Genomic DNA, 11,519 nt, shown 5'->3' on the forward strand with positions numbered 1-11,519 from the left:
TGATTTGTAAAGGTAGCAATACTTACATAATACCACATAGAAACAAATGATTGATTATTATTGGGATTATGAAGTATTGTGAATCATGAAACATACAGTACAGCCCTTAAACGTTCAACAGTCATGGTCAGTATTGGGGGGCAATCAGTTCAGGGACCCCCTGGCAACAACAAAATGTATCATTTGAGATCTACGAATAAGTTACTACAATAAAAACAACCACACATAACAAGACACATATCAAAATGTGTAAGGGTGTAAACAGAATAAGAGCACCAAAGAAGAGAATTGCGGGGTGACCCAATAGTCTCACGAGCTCATAAATACTAAAGCAGCCAGGCTACGTGGCTGCTAGCATTAGCATAAAAGGGATTTAACATCTCATGACCAGCGTGACATTTTAATACTCTTAAGTATTCATAGTTTCTAAATGGCATGTTTCCAATGGCGTAACCGGAACACCGTGTTGAGCCCGGGGGCTAACGCTATTTAAACGGCAGCCGGACACAGGCCGCAAATGGAGCCCGGGATGTCGCGTGAAATCCCGAACGGCGCGGGGTTCCCTAAACCGAGCGGTCCTCGGGAGGAGACCCCGGGGGAAGAGGCGAGAGGCGGGATGTTAAGGCGGAGAGGAGCGGAGGCAGAGCCCGCGGAGGAGATGGAAGCCGAGTGTGAGGATGAACCGGAGCATCAGATAAACACGGGAGGGGAGGAAGAAGCCGGCAAACATGAGGAGGAATTGGACCCGAGAATTCAGGCATGTTACAGAATTATCATTATTACCAACATAGATATTAGAGATAGTGTCGTTTTTTAACAGAATAGCTAATTTTCTAATATTAACCTTCTGCATATTTACTAAGCGCAGCGTAATATACTAGGGCGTACACTGCACCAGGCTGCTCTTCTCACAGGCTGGTACCCGGGACGGGAAGACTCTCTGGGCTGCATGTCTCCTCACTGAACTCTCTACCATTGCTTTATTTAAAGCATCTCTACAGCTATTCTGAACTGTACTGTTTTGAATATATATTTTCCCTTTTGCTTCCAGGATGAGCTGGAGCAGCTTAACCAAGCCAGTGATGAGATCAACAAGCTGGAGCTGCAGCTGGATGTAAGGAAGTTGTTTGTGTAGTGTTTGTTTATTGACTGTTTATTTTAGTGCTGTAAGCTGAAAGTGACATGTGATTTGTTGTCATATGTATGTGCTCCCTGCAGGAGGCCAGGTCCAGCTACAGGAGGATCCTCACTGATTCTGCCAGGAAGCTCAATGCTCAGGGCTCCCAGCTTGGTGCCTGCATTGAGAAAGCACGGCCCTATTATGAAGCTCGCAGACTGGCCAAAGAGGTGCGTTTTGTAGCTGCACATTTTTCCAAAGTATTCGCATGGATTAATATAAAAGTTGTCACCCACACGTCAGCATCATCTCAAAAGTTGTGCTCTAAATCCTGAGGACACTCATATGGGGACACTTTTTCACATCAACAACATGAGTCATCACAGGCGCTCTCCAAGGTGCTGATGTGAATGTAAGGTATGCAAACCTAAAAACAGCATGTAGTTATGGATTGAATGACATGAAGAGTCCAAAACTCTGCTCAAAATACCAAACAGATCACCCATTGTAGCATGCCTCATACCCCTCTATTTCAGCCCTATTCCTGAAGTGCTGATTCTGTGACTGTGCTTTAAATTTGAGCTGAGCTGAAGCTGGCCACGCCTCTTTAGAGCATCATGCAGCTCTCTGTCTGAAGAGAGAAGTTTCTAAAGGAGAAACTCAGCTAAACGCTGCCGTGATTAAACGCCATATTATGTTCCAAACCACATCCAGCTTTATTTCTGAAACACTTCTCAGTGTTTACCACTAGTGTACTCTAAGTCCCTCCTGCAGACATCCTGCTGAACACACAGACACACAGAGGTTAGCGGAGGGGATTCAGCTCGCGACTGTATGTTGCGGACGATAGGTTGGGACGTGTCATGTGGGCGGGACGTTGCCAGGAGTTCAATGTAAAGCCAGCCCACATTTCGGTTATGACGTCATAACCGAAGCAAATCTGGATCAGCTCGTTTGTACCCCCGTTTTTACAGATTTGGGTAAGGAGTTAAAGAGAGAGGGTTGTATTTTCTGACACTTTGTGAGTTTCCTTACACACCGGGGACACATATTTATGTATAAAAGACAACAAAAAGTACATTTTGCATAATAGGGGACCTTTAAGACTACCAAAATGGCAACAAATGAGCCTTTACAGTCGCTGTCCGAGGTGCTGATTCAGATGTAGGTATAAAAAACATAGTCATGCCCTTATCCTCTTCTGTAATGTCATTAATATTGAGCCTTTCTCTCCTCAAAGGTAGCATGTTGTCTTAACATTTCACAGTGACTGGATAATGGTAATGCATATTAAAGTAATTTATTTCTTTGTCTGTCGGTGTGGCTGACAGTGAATGATTCGTCTGTAATGGAATATTATCGACTCCCTGAAGTGGCTGTTCATGTTGTAACAAGTCATTTGAAACTGTAATTATACTAATGTAAACTGCGAAAAAAAAGACTTCTAATTGAAAGCAATAAGTGGCTGGCTGCATTCTTCTTACATTTGTCCACTTACACCACAACGCATTTGACAAGCCTATCATTTCAGACTCTGTATCCATCATCAACAGTGATGCAGTCATTAATCTTTCAGCAGTGACCTTATATTTTTTTGGTTTCCATCTATCCAGTGAGCCTTCCTGCTGGTTTCTCATGCAGAGCCGTCGAACAGACCTTCCCGTGTGATTAGAGTAACCTTGACTTTAACAACTTCCCTCAAACTCACACTGACGCTCCTTCCTGCAGGCCTTGACGGAGCTCACCGTGGTGCATGTCTGGAATAAATTATCTTTAATAACAATGCATCCAATTGACATTGAAGTATCAAGCACAGTGGTGTGAAGTCACTTAGTACATTAACTGTGCTTAAGTACAATTTTGAGTTACTTGTACTTTACTTGAGTATTTAAATGTGTTGCTACTTTGTACTTGTATTCCACTGAATATATTTAATCCCTTTAATGACTTTACAGATCTGGATTAATGATAGTAAATATAATCTCCCTTAAATCAGACTTTAGTTCACCTGCAGTAAATTCAGCAGCTACCCTGCAGTATACAAAGCCATTCAAACTAGCTGCACCTTTACCAGCTCTGAGAACACTTTAATGATCAATAATTATAAAACATATCAGAGATATTATTCTGAAATGGACCAATCAAACAATGACTACTTTTACTGTCGCTACTTTAAGTACATTTAGATGAGAGTACTTTCTACTTTCACTGGAGGAACATTTAGAATACTTTTACTGTGACAGAGTATTCCTACACTCTGGTAATTCTACTTTTACTCAAGTACAAGATCTGAGTACTTCTACTTTACTCAAGTACAAGATCTGAGTACTTCTACTTTTACCGTAACAGAGTATTCCTACACTCTGGTACTTCTACTTTACTCAAGTACTCGAAGAAGACATTACACCATTGTTCTTTAGAAAAGTTTAAAAAGTGACTTACAATCCACTGTTGGTTAAACTCTCTTAACTAGTTTAAATGTTGTAATAGCAGAGCAATATTCCAGAAATGTTCCCATGGTGAAAAGCCTTGATCGGCAACAGTTGCTGAATCTAAATGGTCAATTCATTTATTCTTTCTTTTGCAAATTTTAATATCTTTAGTCCACAAATTGTACATTTTTAAAGAAACTTGATATGTCAGCCTGCTGATTCAAGAACCAGCTCCACTCAATTCCTCAATTCCTCAATTCCTCAATTCCTCAATACCCAAATGCAATGCAAATAAATACAAGAGAAGTGTATTATGTGAGACAGCAGATCAATGTGACCTTAAAAAAGAAGAAAGCAAGATATTTAGGATCAAAATGATTGTATGATAGGAAAAGCTGCCTTTCATGAAGCAGATTCAGCAGCAGCCTACACACCAACACTGAAACACATGAGCACATACTACAGCTTAAAGAAGAGAAATAAAACCTGAGCTGACGGGAAATGCTCCGTTTCAGTTTAACACACACAGTTAAGCTGACACACACTATTTAATGAACATATAGGTTCACCTGCTGAATTAAAAACAGAACAAATGAACCAAAGAAAGAGAAACCATGAAGCAGATTCAGGCAGTAGATTCACTCTTACAGTATTAGCCTACAGAACAGAACAGCTGACTGTTAGGGAATATCTTGTGTAAGCTTGTAACCTTTCGCTCAGGCCTGTGACCTCTTCACACACGTGACCATTGGTCTCCTCACAGCTGCTTGTGTACTGTTTGTTTTCAAGTTAGCCAGTTGTGTCCTTCCTCTCTGTGCTCCTCTGGCATAGGCTAACGGCTTTGCAGGTGCTGTTATCTTCATTAAGGAGGGGCAGCCTGGGCTTCCAAAGCCTTGTTGTTCCCACAGTGGGTAAAAGCTCATGCTGACCTAAGATTGGCTTTATTGTTTAGGGACAGCTAGCTCCAGTTTATCTGGACCCAGATGCTCCGGTAAACACCTTATCTGTGACCTGGATGACAGTTTAAGTTAAACTTATTGTCTGAGCTTGTTTAGTCTGGCGTTTGAAGAATGTTGATTATCCATTTGGAACTCGTTAAAACCTCGTCCTATTGTCAAGATCTTCAGAATTGGTTTGGCAACCGCTGTGGCAACTCGTGTCTGCAGTAAATGTCTTGTCAATTCTCCGGCCGTAACTCCGAATAAACCCAACAGTGTTTTGCCATCAAGTTCCTGCTCTCCAGTGTCTCTCTGTTTCGTCTCCATTGCTTCAGAACTTTCCACGACACTGACAGAGGAGAGAGAATATCTGATCCTAGTGTGAACACACACTATATCTTTTTAGAAATTAAACTTTTTTTATGTTACTTTAAGGGAATACAGTACCTTTTTTTGTACCCTGATTAATTAATCCCGTTACATGTAATCCATTACCCCCCATGCCTAGTGTTTATCTGCTGCTGTGTGTTCCCACAGGCTCAGCAGGAGACGCAGAAAGCCGCTCTGAGATATGAGAGGGCCGTGTCCATGCACACTGCAGCCAGAGAGATGGTGTATGTGGCGGAGCAGGGCCTGCAGGCAGACAGGAACACCCTGGACCCCACTTGGCAGGAGATGCTGAACCACGCCACCGCTAAGGTACACACACCCGGACCTCTCCCAGACTCAGGAATGTTCATGTATTCTATTGTATGAAAACAAAAAAGAGAGGGCATACTATGAGAAAGTTATGTACAGATTTACCTTAAAAGAGAATCAGACATCCTTTTTACATCCCACAGCGGGGACATTTTCAGCGATACAACAGCCAAGGCACAGAAAAAAGACAAAACTAAAAGGTGTAGATTTACAGATAAAATAGGCAATCACACAGAATAAAACGTATAAATAAACGTATATTTAAAAACAACAACAATAATTAATAAAGTAAAAAGTAGTCATTTAAATAAATCACATTTAACAAGTATTTAAATATAATAATAATAATAATAATAATAATAATAATAATAATAATAATAATAAGATATTAAATGTAATAAGTAGTTATTTAAAATAGTGAAAAAATGTATATTAACGCACACTATGTGCACAATATCTTGATTCTGATGTCTTTCTGATAAAAGCATTGAAGGAGCTGGTTACGTTTACAAACTGTGAATTAGTTGTAAAAAACTGTAAATTCCACACAAGTGTGATTTGCATAAAGAACATTTTTGAACAGTCTGTAAGGATGTGGTGGTATGAATTGGACCGTGGTGGTTGTACAGTCTGACACACTGGTTGATTTATTTCTATTGTTGTTATTATGTATTAACTCTGGAGAGCAGACCAGAGAGACAGAAAGGCAGAGAGGCAGGGAGTGTGTGTGACAGGAGATGACTGACATCATCTCATATAGAGGATACCGCTTCTGTGTGATCTGATTTAATCAGGTGTTATGAGTCAGGCTAGCTCTGGGAGGAGAGACGTGCAGCTCAAGGAAACACAAAGAGCACGATACCTGAATATGAGTTCATTAAGATCAATTTGGAAGGATCATGTGGAATGGAAAAATCCAATTGATTTTTTGCCTGTATGAGAGCGGCTGGTCTGCTCAAAAAAACACGTCAACAATGTTTTTATAATTACTCTCGCTGCCTGACAGTAGACACAGGTCCACACTGAAGTCTAACTATAAGGTGCTGAATAATAATTCCGATTTAAATTACAAAAGCAACCATTTGCTAGCTTGATTGCTAACATTCGCTAGCTAGCTTGTCAGATGGGTAGCTAAGATACTCGTATATAGCTAACATTCGCTATCTAAATAACACACTGATATATTAGTCAAGTTGGGTCTCTAGGTTAACTCATAAACTGTCCACATGAGCTTAAGTCTGCAGTCCGATCAGCTGATATGATTTGGTATTTTCGTAGCTCCTCATAGCAGTGGCCTTCTACACCACAAGGCACTACAGGTTATTAAAAATGTCCTCATATGAGATTTTGGGCCATTTTCATATGTCATCCTCACAGCTACTCACAGAGGATGGATAGTGTGAAACCCTCCGATCACCGCAGTGTATCTGTAAATGATCTTGAATGAAGTTAACTGTTTACAATTCTGCTAGTGCATTTGAACCAGAACGACCAACAGGTTTGAACCGAAAGTGGGGAAAGGGGCGGGGTTACATAAGGTGAATAGGCAGAAGGTAACGTGGGGTATCATCATGCAGTGTTCCTGCTCTCATCTCTCCTGTGCTGGTCAGGTGAATGAGGCGGAAGAGGAGCGTCTCCGCAGTGAGCGGGAGCACCAGCGCGTCACGCAGCTCTGCCAGGACGCCGAGGCCCGGGTCCAAACGCTGCAGAAGTCCCTGAAGAAGGTCATCATCAAATCCAAGCCTTACTTTGAACTCAAGGCTCAGTTCAACCACATTCTGGAGGTGTGTACCAATGATGAGCATTTCTCCTTTGTTCCAGCACACCACACCATGTGTTCATACAGTGAGCCAACAGCTGATCATGTTACTTTCTGACTGTGAATCAGTTGGGACTCCGTATGACTCAGCAGCTTTTTTGCTGATGTACTTTACCTGTGGCTAGTTTCAGCTGCAGAATCTGCTAAATGTGTCACAGGGGATATCATTTTCTTAACATGCGCACATTTGTGGATCCGAGGCATTGGAAACTGCTGGTGAAAGCATTCAACCTTCACTGACTCTCATTTCAATTCTGAAAATCTAACATTTTGCCAGCGGCTCAGCAGCTACTTCCAGTTTCCAATAAAACTTTTTGAGGGTCAAGTTGAGAGATTGGAACTAAAATAAAGGGCTAGATAGGAAACACAGAGCAGCCTGTGGAGAGCTTTGAGTGTTTCCTGCTGAGTTTTATCTGTGTTATATATGTAGTTCTATCTTACCAGCTGTCTAGGCCTGTGACATCATCAGCTTTTCAATTTGCTGACACAGCGGGTATTTGTTAGGTGTTGTTTCCTATCATTTTATTCCAGACCCTTTTCAAAGAATTTGTTACATTTTCGGTCATATTATGGTCAATCAGTTGTGGTGAAGGGTAATGAGTGAGGCAATACATATACAAGACACGCTCAAGGGGATTTCCACGAGACGGTGATTTGATAACCCCATTTTTACACTACTTTAGGATTTCATATCTTGAAGGTTACATTTCAAACACCTTTAATACCTCAATTCCCTTTACAAAGGGAAACCTACGCTGGCCAACAGGTGCCAACAGGTGCAAATGTGATACAACAACCCAAAACTTTTCCATCAGTAAAACGCTCTGCTTCAGAAATGATACAAACATAAAAACACAAATGTGCCAAAACACATGCAGATGAAGAAACATCTTCACCAACTTGACAACACATCTGCAGCATTTAGTAAACACTCACCAACAACACCGAAAGGCGTTTACTAAAAGTGCTGCATAAACGAAACGCTGCAAGAAGATCAAAACATGACAGAAACCAGGGGACAGTAAAAAGTGAGGCACACAGCTGGGACCGGACCGCATGGTGATGTTCAGGACTGTAAAGTTGGACAACTGTCTTTGTTGGCAGAGTTAGTCTGTCTCATAACTGGAAGTGTTTGTCAGTATATCTGAAATGACTCGGTTAGCTAGTTTACAGCAGATCTGCAGTAATACCAGAGGGAATCATTTGATCACATTGTTAAAATAAGCCCATAAAATATGTAGGTTTCCAACAACAGAGACAGTTGGCCAGCTTTACTGTATAATCCCGGAACATCACCAAGAATCCTGGTCTTTTATTTAGACTTTTTTTGTCTTTTCTTCAAGTTTTTCAAATGTTTTTGTAAATGCGGCATGTGTTATCAAGTTGGTGATGTTTGTGTTTTTATATTTCATTGTTTCTAAAGGTGCAGCACGTTTTTCCTAATGGAAATGTTTTAGGCCATTGTAGGGCGATTGCACCTGTCTGCCTCTACAGATCCCATGTTCAAGAAAATATAACACATTTTACATCCTTAATAGTGTGCCTGGAGTCCAACTTTAAATAGACATAAAATAGAGAAGAAGGAATGTGTCTTGCTAACTTGCTGCTCACCTTTTTTCAGGAACACAAGGCCAAAGTAGTTCAGCTGGAGGAGCGTGTGGCCAAAGTGAAAACACGTTACTCTGTGGCCCTGCGGAACCTGGAGCAGATCAGCGAGCAGATCCACGCTCAGAGGGGCCGCCCGGCGGTGTGCGGGGGCCGCAGCTCTCCTGTAGGGGCTGAGGCCGAGGTCAGAGCCGCCGTCGGGGTCCACGTCGGGAGTAGCTGTGTGGGAGGAATCGAGAGCACCTGGGCAGATGGAGAGAAAACCCGTCTGTGGGTGGAGAGGCACAGAGAGAGCGGCTGGGGCCAGAGGGAGCGGCAAGGGGGGGGGCGGCCACCTTCAGAATGCATGTCAGTCATCAGCCTGCAGACCATCGCCTCGGACCTGGAGAAGTGTGACTCTGTGGAGCATCTGGAAGACATGAGCGACGCCGGGAGCGTGCCGTGGGAGCACAACAGAAAGCTGAATGAGGTGCCGGTCAACAGGGAGGCAGAGACAGGGGCGCCGCAGCAGGAGAAGGAAGCTGTCGGCAAAGTGAAACAGGACAGCCTCATCAAGCAGCACAGCAGAAGCATCAGTCTATGAGATGAGTAAGCACCAGGACCAGCTCATAATAAGGATCACAGAGGACATTAGATGGGGGGGCAGCAGCACTAATACATCTCTACCCCCCCCAGTCTGTTGATCATCGTGCTGAAATGTGAACAAAAGTGCATGAATCGAACATGAAACACTGAACACACATGCTTAATACACGTGTCCCTACAGAGCATTTTAAGAGGCTGCTCTCTGTCTCAGCTTTTCTTTACTTATGGGATGGATAATGTGCCTCTTGCTTGAGGGTACATCCAGTTTGTTCTAACTATGTTTGTTGTAGCTTTGTCATCATTTTTATCAGTTATTAAAACAAGGGAATGACACTTTGACACCTGGGAACTTGGAAACACGAGCAGGAGATGGGTTGTAATCAATCTAGTTAGTGATCAAAGGGGTGGCCTGAAATAATTACAGTGTGTGTGTGCACACAACTACAGTGTGTGTGGAAGGTAACATTTAGCCAGATAGTCTATCTGGGAACTTTGCAGCACACCTTTAGATACTCACACCTTTCTGGTTTTGGTTGCCACAACAATGTTGCTAACGGTTTTATCTAAGTAACTAATAGACATTTAATTTATGTTATTTAAGGATTGTTGCACAGGGTGAAGACCCACTGAGCATTTGGTTAGTGGCAACTCTCCATAAGTCATGTATTTGTGTAGATTACATGTCATCTAGCTGACGCTTTGATCAAAGGGATTTGATCACTGATCACTTTTCGGGGGTTCCTACATGGGTTTTGATTCTGCATTTTACAGTCACCTGTCTTCTATTCCAAAGATGTTTGGCTGACAGGGAGGGGGGACTTTGTTTCCCTTCTGACTGCTTGTGTTTCTTAATCTGTGTCTTTGTGAATAATGTTGATCAAAACTATAGAAAAAGAAGGAATACATTACGTTACTACAAAACATCATCTGGATAACCCTACAAATGGAATATAGTACAAACATAAAACCTATTAATACATAAGTATTTGTATTTCAAATAATATGGCCAAATATGACTCTTCATTGCCTTATTGAACAGCCTCAGCTGTATATATTGACTATATATTTACTGATGAGGTCATTGACACCCGCTGTATGTTGGAAGTATTGTCGTGCTTTCACTGATATTAACTATCAGTGGTAATTGTAACAGAATACTCTTACTGACTGGTTTTCGTTTGGCCTAAAAGAATAGGTTCTTGTTGGTCATATTGATCTGATTTGGACCGAGCAAACGGCTTAAATATTTAACTTTACAATGTAACTGACACACTTTCCATTTGTGAAGCTTGTTGCAAGATATTTGCATGAAACATCTGTAAGTCACTGTACTGTTACAGTTGGACCTGTGGGCTCAGCTGCAGTGGGAGTGTGTGTAAATATGTTAATAAAAAGACTGTAGATATGAAGGTCACCTATAATGAAAACACAACCGTTCTCAGTGACAGGGGATTACACTAATGGAAACAGGTAGAATTATACATTACAGTTTCTGTCGTCTTTAATCCTTCACACTGGAACTTTAAAATAGCTATTTCCTTTTTCAATTGCCAATTCTATCACTTCATTAGAAGAGTGATACAACTTGCTAACATCAATTTGCTCCAGTGCCATGGAACTGGAGGCCTTACCTCTCAAAGTATTCTAGGTATTTATGATACTAGGTGTTGCACCATATCCCAAGATCTGTCTAGGGAAATAGCAAATGATAAGTAAGTAATTCATTTGATTTAAAGTGCCTATGAGTCCTTATATGGTTCAAACATAACTAATAACTAATCCTAGAGTTGGATGAAGAGTTACACGTGTAGTGAAACTACTTAACAGATGAATTCAACTGGAGAGGGAGTGGTCTGTAAATATGTTATTAAAAGTTCTATGTACATTCAGGCTGTGACGGCATGATTATTGTGTATTCATTGTCCTCAGGTTAGTCACATGTTTTTTCAGGAAATACCCAGATGTGAGTATTTCAGAAGATGGATATTTAGGTTTAATTTCTGAAGTACTTCCCTCACGTTACTCCTAAAGTATTTTTGTTTGCCCTGAGTCCAGCTCTTTTCACCTCATGTTCCGCTGCTCTAGGATTATTATGTGTTGGTTCAGTTGGAGCACAATTGCTTTGCATGGTGTCGCCAGATTTATCCACCTTTAGTTGACAAGAAACTGCTTGCAAGCTTTTGAATGAAAAAAAGAACTTACCATTTAGTATATTTTCAAAATAATGAATATTTGGGAATAAATACTGATATGCTGACTGTATGAGAGCAGCCCGTCAGATTAAAAAAAACTAAAGCCAACAAAGTCTTTATAATAACTGTCAC

At 41.4% G+C, this 11,519-nt stretch overlaps 1 protein-coding gene across 1 annotated transcript; it reads left to right on the forward strand.

The window, feature by feature from the left end:
• Positions 1–327: 327 nt before the first annotated feature.
• On the forward strand, positions 328–11,136 carry sh3bp5lb (SH3-binding domain protein 5-like, b). Its single transcript, XM_063899599.1, has 6 exons — positions 328–757; positions 1,052–1,114; positions 1,219–1,347; positions 5,025–5,186; positions 6,797–6,970; positions 8,627–11,136. Exons 1-6 carry the CDS (start codon positions 518–520, stop codon positions 9,191–9,193), a joined length of 1,335 nt encoding a protein of 444 aa, XP_063755669.1. The 5' UTR covers positions 328–517; the 3' UTR covers positions 9,194–11,136.
• The last annotated feature ends 383 nt before the right edge of the window (positions 11,137–11,519 follow it).

The sequence above is a fragment of the Eleginops maclovinus genome, chromosome 13 (genome assembly GCF_036324505.1).
Source record: "Eleginops maclovinus isolate JMC-PN-2008 ecotype Puerto Natales chromosome 13, JC_Emac_rtc_rv5, whole genome shotgun sequence".
Lineage (NCBI taxonomy): Eukaryota > Metazoa > Chordata > Actinopteri > Perciformes > Eleginopidae > Eleginops > Eleginops maclovinus.

Excerpts from the sequence above, each read along its gene's own strand:
- sh3bp5lb (XM_063899599.1), top strand. The coding sequence starts at position 518 with ATGGAGCCCGGGATGTCGCGTGAAATCCCGAACGGCGCGGGGTTCCCT. Across the intron at positions 758-1,051 it reads AATTGGACCCGAGAATTCAG|GATGAGCTGGAGCAGCTTAA; the intron begins GCATGTTACAGA and ends TTTTGCTTCCAG. Across the intron at positions 6,971-8,626 it reads AGTTCAACCACATTCTGGAG|GAACACAAGGCCAAAGTAGT; the intron begins GTGTGTACCAAT and ends ACCTTTTTTCAG.